Here is a 14784-nt window from a genome sequence, read left to right on the forward strand (position 1 = left end):
GTTGCTCCCTCTCATAAACTTGTGCCCGAGGCCTCCCCCACGCCACCCTGGGAAGCAGTGTTTGGAGCAGTGGGGTGGTTATTGCAGTACAACCTGTTGCCATTTTCTCACCAGTGTGATAAATGTGTATTTGGCTTGGACACTGACATGCTAGCTTTCTATGTGCGGTTATCCAGTCCCCACTTGCAGTCTGATGGGATAGAGAGCCCACATGCAGGTTTAGTGTCCCATGTGAAAAATAGGCTGTAGATAGTCACACAATCTAGCTCAGGGGCTGACATGTTCGCTCCTCCTTATCTATTTGGCCATATTTTTTTTAGATGAGCAAGAGGGCAAACTAAGTTGCAGAAAGGTTGTTCAAAAGACAGTACTTAAGTGCATGCAAGAGGCAGAGAGAGAACACAGACCAGAGGCACAATCTTTATTAGCATTTCTTCATCTGCAGATGCGAGGTTTGGTTTTCTTTTCTCTCTTTTAAAAAATAAATAAAAAATAATTCATTTTAATGTATGTGGAATGTGCAGTGGAGCTGCATTAATTTGCACTAATGATCGAGAGATCCACTGAGATTAACTGCATTTTTGTAAATTAGCAAGGAAGCAAATAAACACTATCATCATAATTATCATTCCTCCCCCTCTTTCCTGAAAAAGCAAGCAGTGACTGTTCTGCAAAAGCAATTGTTACTTATTGCTTGTGGATCTGGCACGTGTTTTGTATTTAATTATTTATGAAACTTCATTTTATGGATAATAATTATTCTGCAGCAGATTTTGATCAAATAAAGTGCTAGGGGCAGGAGAGGGGCTCAGAGGAAAGGACTGCTTGAGGTTTGGGTTGCACAATAGTGTAGCTTAGCATTAATGTACAGTATTAAGGTAATGCTTAGAAATCCTAGTTGAAAGCAGAACATCATGGAACTAAGCAGGGCATCCAGAAGTCTCTTTATGCATTTCTTTCCTGATGCAGAGTTATCAGTGACTGCAAATATTTACTTACTATTTACTTACTTAAATGACAGTGGTGCTTTTTGCCATTTTATTTATATACGTATTGCATGGCCTTCATCCTAAGGTTCCAGGGTGGGTCATGGATCATCACTTCCTTCATGACCACCCTTCTGCAAGACAAGTGGACTGTCTGATAAAAGTATGCTTCAGACATTGCATGCATGTCCTGTTCTGTACAAAACTGGTGCCTGAAGGCTGTGTGCTTCCATTTTTGAGCACCTTTTCAGTGGTTCCTTAATTTTGACCACTGTTCTCTGCAAATCCAATAACCTTTGACTTTTTGCACGCAGAGCCTACCCTCAAAGGATCCTAATTGGCCCATGAGGCTGTCTTGCCCATCCGCCACGTACCTGATTTCTGACATCAAGTATGGGGCAGGTAAAGACATGACTGCAAAGGGACACTCAGTCTTAAAGCGTGCTCCTGATTGTTGTCTGGCAAACAGGGCTTGCATTCATAATCTTTTAAATATGGTACCAGATGCAACTTGCCGTGTGGCACTTGCCGTGTGGAAGCTGTAGTTTTGCACTTGGCACTGATTGCCTGATTGACACTGGCTGCAAGCCTCTTTTAGGTAGGGTTCTTTTTTTACAGCCAAGCTTGAGATCATGAAGAGAGGAAAGATTTGGAAGTGTACTTAAAGTGCACTCTCAATTCTTTCCTTTTAACTTGGGTCACCTAATTCCATGGTGATGCCAGGTGACTGAAAGCTGGATGGCCCCACTCACCAGTCAAAGTGGCTCACAATGGTGGGGTAGCTGAGGATCTTGCTGGCCTAAACCATTCTTTCGATTTGCCTTCCCCAACCTGGTGTTCTTCAGCCCTTTGGACTACAACTCTTGTCAGACTAGACAGCTAGCCATACTGCCCAGGGCCGATAGTACAAAACATCTGGAGGTCACTGGCTTGGGGAAGATTGCTGTAAATGCCTGCAATTTTCAGACACCCTATTGAGAGTTGCCTCTCATATGGTTCTACGACCTTTGTACTATTAACCCATATATCAGGATTGAGAGATAGTAAGAGAACCTGGAGAAAACAACATTCCTCCTCTTATTTTCACTGCTACTGCTTGGTTTGCCTTCCCTGGCCTCCCCTTTGACTGGGAAGGTGTAGGATTATGTTTAGGCAGATGGTCTGGAAGGCTTCTTGGGATGGTGTGGGACTGATAGGGTGGAAGGAATCTGGCAATTATTATTTGGCTCAATCTTTGAACCAAGCTGGAGAAGATTGCAAGGACCTTCAAAAGCTTGTCTTTCATTTATTGTGTGGTTTTTCCTAGCTCAGGGAAATGGAACTCTGTGACAGGAAGGCAAAATATAGCCACAGCTTGAGTATGAGGATGCAGAAAGGGAACTTGGGTGAAAAGTATTGCAGGAATGCTCTCATGCTGCTCCAGCAACTCCATGTAACCCTTTGGAAATTCAGGTTAAACAGCATTCATTGGCTGAACTGGCTTTTGCTTGTTCAGGTGAGAAGGTGGCCAACGTTAGTGATTGCAGTTGATGCTGCATGACCTGGGTTAGTCAGATTCTCCATGATCAGAAAAGAACATCTTGGCAGAGAATATATTGAAAGAGCCCCTCTTGTTGTCACCTGCTGAACTGCATGAGGCTTTGGCAAGAAAAGCAAAACTTTCATGAGGCCAGTGAAGGTACCCCAGTGTTAATTGGGGTCTTTCTCTCCCACACACTCACCATATGACCTGGAGCAGAGAGCCGATGAACCCTGAAGAAGAGTCATCCTAGTTCGTGGGATGTGACCTTCTCTGAAAGATTCTCACCTTTTGCTCTTGTCAATATGCAGGTGCAAAAAGGAACTGTACACAAGCACACCCACCCACCCAGTTCTTAGAGCAGGGCCTCATTGACTCATGCATGTGTCCTCATGTAATTACTCTGTTGCCCTCTTTCTTTTGGTCTGGTTTCCCCTACCTCAGGTCCTCAACTGAAATACGACAATTCTCATACTCCCTGACCACTGACCTGCTGGGTAGGAATGACAGCTTGCTGTCCAACAACTTCAGGGGACCTAAGTTTTGGGAAACCTATTCCAGGAAGGCTTACTACTCACTCATGTATGTGACAATGAAACCATGTTTGAAAGCAATCTCTTGTGTATTCACACCTCTCTCCCTATTACGCATGCAGTTTTGATCTTGGTGGTTGGGTTCTTGATTATTGGAGAGAGAGAGACTTTCTCCCTCCTGTCTGTTGACAACATAAAGGAATAGAGTAGAGGGCCAGCATGGTGTAGTGGTTAGAGTGACCAACAAAGACCAGGGTTCAAATCCCCACCTGATAATGACTCTCACTGGGTGACAGTGGTTCAGTCACTGTCTTTCAGTCTAACCCACCTCACAAGGAGAGGATAGCCATATATGCCACCTTGCGCTTCCTTGGAGGAAAGGCAAGATCTCTACCACAGTAGTGCTAGTAGCAATAATAATAGTCTCTGGATAGGTATGGTGCTACATTAGACACTTTCATTGTTGTGTGTGCTTTTAAACCAAGTAGTTTTTCTAGTTATTGTTCATGCTTTGTGCATAATGTGTAAAAGCAGCAAATTTTGAAAACAAAATGACAAAAAATTAAGTGATCCATTGCCCAATTGTGTGGACCAAATTAAAGAGAAATATTTGAGGTATTTCAATATTCACTCTGAACTGCACTGCCATATTATCTTGGGAGACCAAGAAGTGGAACATTTATTTATTTTTTTAAAAGTACCACACTAGTTGCAATGGACCTTGGTCTTATCTGAGCGTTTTTGACATGTCAAAAGGCAAGAAGCTATGATTGGTTACCAATCATAGTTACCAAAGGCTCCCCCCCCCCCATTTTTCTACAGCTTTTCATGTTTCGTGGTGTGAGCCTGGTTTCAGATCAAATCTTAAGCTAATTCAAGTAAGCACTTAGTGGAACGTGGTAGTGCATATTTTAGTCAAACAAAATATCTGCTTGACAGAATTGCTGTTCTCCCTCCCTCCCTCCCTCCCACTCCCCTTCCTTGGAACACTAAATGAAAATCAGCTTTGAGATGAAACTATACAGAAATTGAACATTCTTCACTGTGATTATTTTTTATGCACAGGAAGTCACATACTTTAAAGTTAGAGTTCCCACAGCAATTGTAACTCTGCCCTCTTGTGCATATTCTATATCTTTGGAGTACTTGTATCTGCTATTAAATGTATGCCCTTTGTGTATATGGTTGGTATAGTACCTAATAAAGACATACATAATATACGCTTTGCAAAAGGAGGCTGACTTCTTAAAATACCTGGCAGAGAGATAACCCTTTTGTTAAACAGCACTATGAATCCCATTTCATCTCTAGGTTTAAGAAGGAAGCACACCCCAAGGGATATTGAATCATAGAATTTTAACAGTTCCCAAAGGTCATCTGGTCCAGCCACCTGTATTGCAGCAATCTCAACTAGATCATACATGACAGATGGCTATCCAACCTCTGCTGTAAAACCTCCAATGAGGGTGAGTTCAGCACCTTTCATGGAAGTCTGTTCCACTGTCAAACAGTTCTTACTGTCAGAAAGTTCTAATATTTAGTCAGAATCTCTTTTCTTGTAACTATTCTTCATAAGACCTGGTTTACAAACCCTTGATCATCTTGGTTGCCTTCCTTGCTTGTCTTCCAGCTTGTCAATATCCTTCTTTAATTGTGGCACCCAGAAATAGACACAATATTCCAGGTGTGGTCTGGCCAAGGAAGAATAGAGTGGGATTATTACTTCCTTTGATCTGGACACTTCCTTCCCTTCCCTTCCCTTCTTCCCCTTCCCCTTCCCCTTCCCCTTCCCCTTCCCCTTTCCCTTTCCCTTTCCCTTCCCTTCCCTTCTTCTCATGCTGCTGCATCACACTGTTGCCTCATGTTGAGCTAAATTAGTGTGGTGAGTAGACAAAGCAGAGGTCAAAGGCACAGCAGGTTCAAGGCATGACTAGGCACCTAAGATGTTGTTTCAATGGTTGACATGCTCCCAGGATCCCTGCCATAAAGGAGTGGGAAGTTATGGCTTCAGCAGGGCAAATGGAATTCATCTTTGGACTGGGCAAGCAAACATGGACTGGGCCTGTACTGTCTGCTTACTCTAGTGCTGGCATCTTTGTGTCTTAGGTGGAGGAGGCATCACTTGCTTGAAGACATACAGGTGATGTTTCCTCTGGAGGTGGACACCCAGCAGCAGAGCCATAGGTACGGGGTGATGAAGAAGGCCCCCACCAGGGGTGCAGATGGGGGGATCAGTCTCCTGTTGGCGCAGAGCTGTCTCCTGCTCTGCGGAGCGGGCCAGCAGCTCCCAGTGCTCGCATTGGATCTGCGCCTACAGCTACTGGCTCTCGTTGCCCAACGACATGTAGCCCAGGAACTCCTGCTCTCGGTGCGCAGCTCCTTTGTCTCCCGCTCCAGGAGCTTGTGCTGCACCCACAGCTGCGCCCATCGCCTGTGCAGCCGCTCCAGCTCCCAGCAAATGCGCTCCAGCTCCCCTTGCAGCAGCGAGGTGCCTTTCTTCAGCGGGCGACTCCCATCGTCCTTGGCACCACTCCCACCGCTGCACGTCCTGTCCCGGTTGGCTGCATCTGCACCCTCATCTTCCCCCAGCGCCTACGAGGCATCCTGAGCCCTGGAGGAGAAGGAAGGAGAAGGATGCTGGAGGTCAGTCAAGAGCACAGCAGCTGCCCCAGAGAGCCTGACTGACCCAGGGCCCTAGAGAGAAGAGGAAGATCCGTCACCTCTTTGCTCCATGCGCAGACCTCCCCACTGTTGAGCCATCAAACCAGGGGGCACTGGCCACTCAGAGGAATCAAGAGGTGCCATAAAGCTGCCAGTGACCCCCTTTCAAAGGCAGAAGAAAATTTTCCTCAGCTAAGTTAGGAACTGAATGTTTGAGCGGCGTTTTGGCCGCGCTCCTTATGGGCTTGGGGGGTGGGGTGGAGGAGGGCTCTCCAGGTTGCAGGGGAGTTGAAAAGGGGCGGCTCCCTGGCAAGAAGGGGCTCTACTTGCTGGCTGCCCTGGAGGGTCCTTTTGGGCACCTGAAAACCTTTTATTAAGAAATAATAAATTAAATACTGGATTTTCTTTGAAAGAATTCATTACAAGGTGAAGTGCGTGAGGAATTGAATGGGTGGTGGTGGGGTTGGAGGAGAGGTGGAAAGAAGAGCTACTTTGTCCGTGGCTAAGGGGTGTAATCTGGACGGTTCTGTCAGGGGCGCAAGATCACCTAACCATGGACTAGGTGGCCACCAGCAGGAACTGATGAGAGGGGAGGCTCCAGTGGCATGAGAGGTGGGGATGTGGGCTGAGATGGAATGGGCTGAATAGCTGACAGCTCACTTGGTCCCTCCCTGGAATCATCGGCCTCTAACTCCCCCCCCCCATCCTTCATCTTCATCTGATCAGTCATCTTCATTTGAGCAGCAAGTAAGCCCCACCCTGCATAATCAATCACATGACACAGTGCACACAAACCATTTGAATGGCAATGCCCATCAACTGGGGGTGGGGTAAAGGTAAAGGGACCCCTGACCATTAGGTCCAGTTGTGACCGACTCTGGGGTTGCGGTGCTCATCTCGCTTTATTGGCTGAAGGAGCCTGCGTACAGCTTCCAGGTCATATGACCAGCATGACTAAGCCACTTCTGGCGAACCAGAGCAGCGCACGGAAACGCCGCTTACCTTCTTGCCGGAGTGGTACCTATTTATCTACATGCATTTTGACGTGCTTTCGAACGGCTAGGTTGGCAGGAGCAGGGACCGAGCAACGGGAGCTCACCCTGCTGTGGGGATTCGAACCGCTGACCTTCTGATCGGCAAGTCCTAGGCTCTGTGGTTTAACCCACAGCGCCACCCGTGTACGTGTTTAATCCTCTTTTAAATCTGTCCAAATTGGTGGCGTGCACTGCCTCCTGTGAGACCAAGAAGTGGAACAATTTTTTTTTTTTAAAGTACCACACTAGTTGCAATGGACCTTGGTCTTATCTGAGGGTTTTTGACATGTCAAAAGGCAAGAAGCTATGATTGGTTACCAATCATAGTTACCAAAGGCTCTCCCACCCTCCCTCTCCCCTTCCTTGGAACACTCCCTCTCCCCTTCCGAGCAACGGGAGCTCACCCCGTCGTGGGGATTCGAACCGCCGACTTTCTGATTGGCAATTCCTAGGCTCTGTGGTTTAACCCACAGCGCCACCCTCTGCTATAAACCCGTGTCCCATGGGGGTGGGATAACCCCCCTCAAATATTTTATGGAGATGGTTCCTATGAATCCCTCCAATATGTCTCCAAAAACCATGGTTTAACCCTGGGTAGTGCAGTGGGTGGTAGCAGCAGGACCAGAGGAGAAGACTTGTAACCACAATCTTCATTCCAAAAACTCACTTTATTGCTCTTTCATCCCATGGTTTGGCTGTTATCTGAGAATCTCTGTGTGGAATTATGTAAAGCACCAGCCATGCCTGGACATCACACTGGTAATAAATCATCTTTAGGGAAACTAGCCTATGTATGAGTTGCACCATGGGTGTAGCTAGGATTAATTGGGGGGGCAGGCAGAACCAAGTTATCTGCAATGCAATTGGTCAGTTAATTAAGTGTTATTATTTATTTACTTGATGGGGGAGCAGCTGCCCCCCCATCCATTGGCTATGCCAATGAGTTGCACACTTGTGCATGCAGTTTAAGCAGCTCTCATTTCGCTCCTCCTTTCCTAGTGTGGGGAAACAACTCAGGCAGCAGCTTGCTTAGTGTTATTTACAAGCCAGTGTTCATTTTCCGTTTCTCTCAAAACAAACCACAAAGAGAAGGCATGGCTTGGCTTCCCACTTGTGGTTTGCTTTGGAGAAACCAAATACAAGCACCGGTTTGCATGCAGTGGTAAACCAGCCATTCTGTGAGTTACTTTCTCTGCTTGGGTAGGGACTGCTTGACCTGAATGCAGCTCATATACAAGCTAATATTCTTAACAACAGTTTGTGACCAGCGTCACCTGCCTAGCAGTCCACTGTGTCCGCTTGAGGACTTGAAGTGAGGATTATGGATGGAAAATGTTTTTGGGTAGATAAGGGGAATTCTTAAGAGAAACAGGCCTGGGGTTTGTTACACCAGACATTCATCACCTCTGTTTAGCATTTCAGCAGCTAGTGGTGGTGAGGAGGATTTCTTTTCCTCTCTTTTCCTTCCAGGGCTTATAGAACTGAGGCACTTTAGGATTACAGAGGCTTCAGAAATGACAGGAATGCAATGAAGATGGTGATGAATGACAGTTCATGGAGAGGGGAGGGGGAGGTATCCACAAGGATTTCACTGAGATTGGCAGTAGCAAGTCCCCTATTTATCATCATTAATGACCTGTAAAGAGGAATAAACAACACATTATATTTCATAGCATGTTACACAGGGAGGTGCTCTTGGGAGGAAGACAGCAAAAAATGCAGCAAAAAAATGTATTAACTCAATATTATGGGCATCAATGTAGACCTGGATCTTAAAAATATTTTTCCATATTAATTAGCTTACAAGAATGCTCTAAATTAATAATCAAGAGCATCAACAACTGAAAGATCAGAGCATTCAGCAAAATGAACCTCATTTTGGCAGAATCTGCCTCTATGGGAAGACAGCTCTTAAGTTCATTTCAGAAGATCAAACTTTCCCATTTATTGCTGTGTCATGCTCATGGAAAGCATTTAGCTCAAACTGCTCCAGTTCGTGCTTGGTAAGGGAGAACAAGCCGTGGTTGTAGGTCATGGTTTGATTGGAATGAGACAAGCCACAATACTGGTTTTGATTTGATGTGAAGCAAAGGCTTATCTTAGGGTAGTGCATCAGCAGCAAGACTAGCGGTCACAGTTTTGCTTTCTTTACCTATAATCTGTTTCCTCCAGGAGAATCGGCAGCTGTTTCAAAGAACCCTCTTGAGCCCCCAAAGGGATATCTGCACCTGGGTATCAGTTGTCCAAAACATCTGGGTTCCAAGTGGAGTCTGTCCACCCTCTCCCCATGACTGTTGAATGCTAGTGTGTAGTAAGAACACTGTATGGGCAATGGAAATTTGAGGATGAAGAGAAATGGCAGGGCATTGGTTTGTTGTTGGAAGATCCTTGGCTGGCCTTATTATTTATCTAGCAGTACGCACATTAAACATTGAACACCCGGTCTCATTCTTCCCCACCCCTAGGTTAGGTAGCAGTACTTATCCCGCTTGCCCTTTTCATTATATGTCCCTAATCCCTAAAAAATAAAACAAAATATGAAATTGAAAAACAAAGTGGAAACAAACAAAATCACTTCTGCTTCAATGCAGCTGTGAGAAAATGTGCTGAATGAGCTTTTTATTAAGCAAGTAAGCAAACAAACAAACAAACAGTTGCTCAGGTTGTAGAAATCACTCCAGTCCCACAATTGTTGCCTTTGGTTGCAGAACTCAAAATCTTTTAATCTGTTTAATGCCATAAACATGTGCATACTGGCAATGGACTGTGAGAAACATGGATTTGTGCTCTGCTTACCTTGGGGCAAGGTTCTAGGTACTCTTTAAGAGACCCAATCTGCATTCTAGATACTCTTCTGAGAGCTCCATGCTTTGTCCTTCTCTGCCAGTGCTTGTGTGGTTTGGGGACACCACGGAAGTATGGCAAAAAGGCTATCTATTATGCAAGAGAATATGCATGTTCACAGCTCGGAGGATTAAAGGCCTGTGTTCTTATCACTGCAGAACAGAGTATTATAAATCCTGTCTTAGAATACTAAATCCCCCCTGGATGTAGCCATTGTTTGGGAATATGGGGTGAGGGGGGAGCTTGGAGACAGAAATAATCAGTTTGGAATGACACATTGTCAAATAAAACATTTCACATATTATCCTTTTTCCTTCCCCTTTTCTCTATCTGGTGCTTTTGGTTGGACAATTCAACATGAAAAATAGATTAAAACAAGCCCTTTCTGAATCCCTCCGAAGTTTGACTTTTCAGAAAGATCTTTCTTCTCTCCGTGCATTTCAGAGTGCTGAAAATGGGCAGTGTCTGTAAATGAAGGCTCTAATTCTTCTTTCTGGGGCTTGTTAACTTGTTTATCCTTTGCAGGGATGTGGAAACTTAACCTTTGCTCCGTTTGAAATCAGCTCAGGAATTATGGGCTTTCTTGACAGGTTTCTGGAGGAAAAGTATGTCTCTGTTCTTGAAGTTCTTTCTCAATTTCCAATATTGACTGAGCTTTAATGATACTTTGAAACTTCTGTTGAAAGGAGTCAATCATGCACTGAAAATTTAGGTTTGTGTAATTAGTTTAAAGTACTCTTGCCCTAGTGCACTAATGCTGTGAACACACTCACGTTCACTCTGCACTTAGTGTCCTCCCACCACCGCTTTGGGAAGAGGTGTACACATCATCATAATCCATATGTATCCTGTAATTGTCCTCTCATTTTTTAATTAGATACTGCATTTTGATGTGCTTTCACCCTAACCAGCTTCAATCCAAATTGAGAAAATAATGACCCCTCTGTGCTTTAAGCCAATAATGTGCACACAGCCCAAATCCACTAAAAGATAAAAGAAAATGACTTTAGTGTTCCAAAATGCCAGGAAGATATACTGAAACTTGTGGCGTTATTGAATTATTAACGGGGAGATGTGCAACCACCCCACAAGTAAATGAGGACTAATGCTCCTTGCAGTACACTGTTCTTGCAAACAAATCAGAAGAAATGCTCAATGAAGACTGGATATAATCTAGCCTGCATGTAAGCAATTGGAATGATTGCTGAATAAACAGGTCATGTGCAGAAACCCTAAATTTTGATTTCACTTCGTTGTCAAAAAGCACCAACATTAATTACTTTCCCTTGGTATAAGTTAGCTCAGTTGGTTAGAGTGTGGTGCTGATAACACCAAGGTTACAGGTTTGATATCCATATGGGAGAGCTGCATATTCCTGCATTGCAGGGGGTTGGACTAGATGATCCTCAGGACCCCTTCCAATTCTATGATTCTATTATTCTAATAGGGTTCATGTTTTGTAACCTTGTCTTGTTTAACTGTTACTTCTGTTATTATCTGTTTTGGTCACTACTTTCCATGCATTCATATACTTGTTTGTTTGTCTGTATTTGTTCAGCCGTGATCTATAATGGTATATATTCATAATGTCACCAGATCCTGTTTGATCACATTGTATTTTGCAGAATCTTGTATGACCTTTTTTGAAAATTATATATGGGGTGCTAGGGGAGGGGCAGTATCTCTGGTGGGGGACATGATGTCCTCCTTCTGGGTAGGTCATCTACCACTGGTCCCCATCCCCTGCACTCAGCTCTCATCTGTGGCTCCTAGAAGCTGTCAGCATGTGACAGCGGCCACACCCTGGGAACAGCTTTGTCTTACTGGCTAAACCAGGTGTGGGTGGCCAATGGGTCTCAAACCCTCAGTGAGTTAGAGACTTGTCCTGCATGTGAAGGTAGGCTCCAGCAGACTGAGCAGATGAAACCAATAGTGGGTCCAGCAGTCAAAGACACAGTTCCTACACCAGATGAAGGTAGGAAGATGGGAAGGTAGCCCATCTAGGAGAAGGAAAACTCTGAAAGGGAGTAAACCCTGAGGAAAAATCTGTAGCCACTGCCTTGTGGAACATCTTCAGGAGAAGAAAAGCCTAAGGAGTAAAGCCTACACAAATCCAGAGTGGAGTCCCTAAGGTGGTTGGATGGTGTTTTGTATGCCTCCTTCCAGCAACTTCTGCATCCAAGCCAAATGTATTGCTTTCCTTTCCTTTGGACCACAAGGGTGACTTGTCGCCTGGGCAACCCAGGACCTCCATACGCATTGCCCAGGCTTGCGCCCCAGAGATGTCACTTTGGTGCTGCAAGTGCAGCAAAAACAATGTGTGTGAGGGGCAGTTACAAGTTATGAGCTCAACCTGGGTGGTAAGGTATGAGTGCTATGGGTTGCCTCCATTGATGGGAGAGATGATTGTGTCTCACTGGTCAGCTACTGCCTGCCTTAAGCTGGGCAGCCCCCCGGTCAATAAAGTGCTGACCCACCATTGTCCACTTGCTTCAGTGGGTGCTTGGAGCAGACTGAACTTCTGCACCATGCAAGAAAGATCTATCTATCTATCTGTCTATCTATCTATAACATGAACTTTTCAATCACAGCAAGGGAGGGGGTGCCGCCACTGCCTCAAACAACAAGTTTCATTAACATAAAGAAGTTTGTGAAAGAGTTGGGTCAGGAGATGCGTTCTTTCATATAGAAGTTAGCTTATTACTTAAACTAAATATAAGGATGCAACAGGCTTAAGCACAGTAGTATATTCACAGCTTTTCTTAAGCTTCCTTTGCTACAACTCCCATCAGTCTAAGCAAGCATGGCCAGTGGCCAGAGTTTATAAGAGTTGTAGTCCAGCAACTTCTGGGCAGGTGAACCTGGCTCGTGGGTTGTAGCCAAAGTTATTCCTACTCAGAGTAGACCAACTGAAATAGGCACGTCTAAATTAGATCCATTAATTTCAGTGGGGGGTTTCTGATGTCTGCCTGAAGGATTTTTTGTATAGCACCTAGCAATTTAGACACTGGAAAAATAATGTTTTCTTAATAAGGCTGATTTTTAAAATTTGGGTTTAAGTGGAGTTGGAGAGTGAGGGTGTTGAACAGCTACGGAGTTTTGCTCTCTCTCCATTTAGGGAGGCCTGATTGCTCTCCTGTTGCTGCTGCTGGTGTTCACCATTGCCTTGTATGCCCAGCGCCGTTGGTACAAGCAGCGCAGGATCCCGCAGAAGAGCGCCAGCACAGAGGCCACCCATGAGATCCATTACATCCCTTCGGTGCTGCTGGGCTCGCAGGGAAGGGACAGCTTCCGGAACTCACGCCTACAAGCCCACACCTCGGTCATTGGCATGCCCATCCGCGAGACCCCCATCCTGGATGACTACGACTACGAGGAGGAGGAGAACCCCCTGCGGCCTGAGCATGGCTGCCAGGAGGACGAGTTTGCGAGCCAGATGATGCAGCCACTGGACAGCTTGGGCAGGAGCGGGGAGAAGCCTGACTATGAAAAGAAAGGTTTGTTGCTTCCCTCCCCCCCCCCTCCCCCACACTTTCCCTTTGCCAGAGGCAGCCATCTTTGGAATGTGCTGAAGGGGTCATTAAAAAGTGATGGATGAGAAGGGCAACAGCCATGCTGGGTGTTTGTTCTTCCCTTGCCCAGAGCTGCGATGTGTAAGCACAGGGGGCTGCTGCACTTCAAATGAGTGTTGAGTTTCTAGGAGCAGTTTGCTTGCATCCAAATACAGGTCACAGGCATACTGCCTTGTGATGCTGCTGACAGGTGCTTTGAATGATAAAAACATTAATCAATTTGTCTACACACACACACACACACACACACACACACACACACACAGTAAGTTAATCATTGCCTTCCATTGAGGAACTTGGAAGTTGTATGCAGTTCATCTCTGTAGGGACTTGCCATAAGACACGTTGCAGCCTAGTACTGCTTGTGTGGTGGATATTAGATAAGATAGGAGGACTTGTCACCTGAGAAGTTTGCATATCTTTTTTGCTGGATGGAAACTTTCTGGGAACAAATGAAGTACAGCATCTTTCAGTGTAATACTTTGCAGGTCCCTCACCTGGAGCTTTTAATCTCCAAAGCACTTCTTGAAGGAGGGGATTGTCCTCTTTTGTAATAGCATGGAAAGGCAGTAAGGGAGATGGGTCGTATTTCTAAATTCATGATTGAATGCTCAGGTGGATTGTGAAAGGTATTCTGCTAAGCCTCCATAGCCTTTCTTTCATTCCTGAGGGTCCCATGCTGATAAATGATTCCTGGCTTATGCTCTCATTTAAATGCCCATTGTTCCCACCACCCACTTTGTCACTGGATAAAGGCCACACTTAAATAACGTGACGTATTACAAACCGAAAATTTTCCATTGGGTATGGGAAAGATAAAACAATAGAGCAGCAAATGGAACTGGAAGGAGCCGTAGGAGCATAGGAAGTGTTCTTATACTAGCTTAGACTATTTGCCAATCCATTATGGGATTGTCTGACTCACAGTGGCTGTCTGACGTCTTGGGCAGAGAGAGGTGTTTCATCTCACCTGAAGTACGTGAGCAGAAGCACTGACTCTGTCCTTTTGGCCCTGACATTGTCACCTGCTATGCTCATGGATCTGGAGCCACAGGAAGAGGGGAGAGTCATTCTCTTTCTCTCTCTCTCTCTCTCTCTCTCTCTCTCTCTCTCTCTCTCTCTCTCTCTCTCACACACACACACACACACACACTCACACACACACACACACACACACTTGGAGAGCAGCTGTCCTCTTAGATAGACATATGTAGACAGATGTATATAACTGCATTCTTCGTTCGATAGCACAAGGACTCTTGCACTAGCGGATGGGTGAATTTCAGTATTGTGCTTCAAGAATCCAGGTAGCAAAACCTTGTTGTGCAGCAGATTGCACAATCTATTGTGCAACAAAGATACCAGCAACTTGCTTGTGTATTCTCTTGCACAGTGTTTCATAAGTGGAAAACATGTTGTCAGTGGAACAATTATGCCACTATGTGACTTTAACTTAGTGCTGCATTCGACCCCATAACAATAAGCTTTATTTTTCCTCCCTCCCTTCTCATCTTTTTTTCCCTCTTATGCTTTAGTTTATAAGCCTGAGGACAGTGAGTAACTGGTTTTGTAAGCTACTCTGGGAGTCTGCTAAAGAACAGGATATAAATGCTTTAAATAAATGAATAAAAGTTG

The 14784-nt window shown here is 45.1% G+C and overlaps 1 protein-coding gene across 2 annotated transcripts in view; it reads left to right on the plus strand.

Annotated features, from left to right (window-relative positions):
- ASTN2 (astrotactin 2) overlaps positions 1–14784 on the plus strand; it is a 664383-nt gene that overhangs the window by 219992 nt on the left and 429607 nt on the right. For both annotated transcript variants that reach the window (XM_081896297.1, XM_081896298.1), the window contains exon 3: positions 12696–13074. In XM_081896297.1, the coding sequence (XP_081752423.1) occupies positions 12696–13074 (379 nt within the window). The remainder of the gene's footprint in view (positions 1–12695; positions 13075–14784) is intronic.

Source organism: Podarcis melisellensis (assembly GCF_964234715.1).
Source record: "Podarcis melisellensis genome assembly, chromosome: Z".
Classification (NCBI taxonomy): domain Eukaryota; kingdom Metazoa; phylum Chordata; class Lepidosauria; order Squamata; family Lacertidae; genus Podarcis; species Podarcis melisellensis.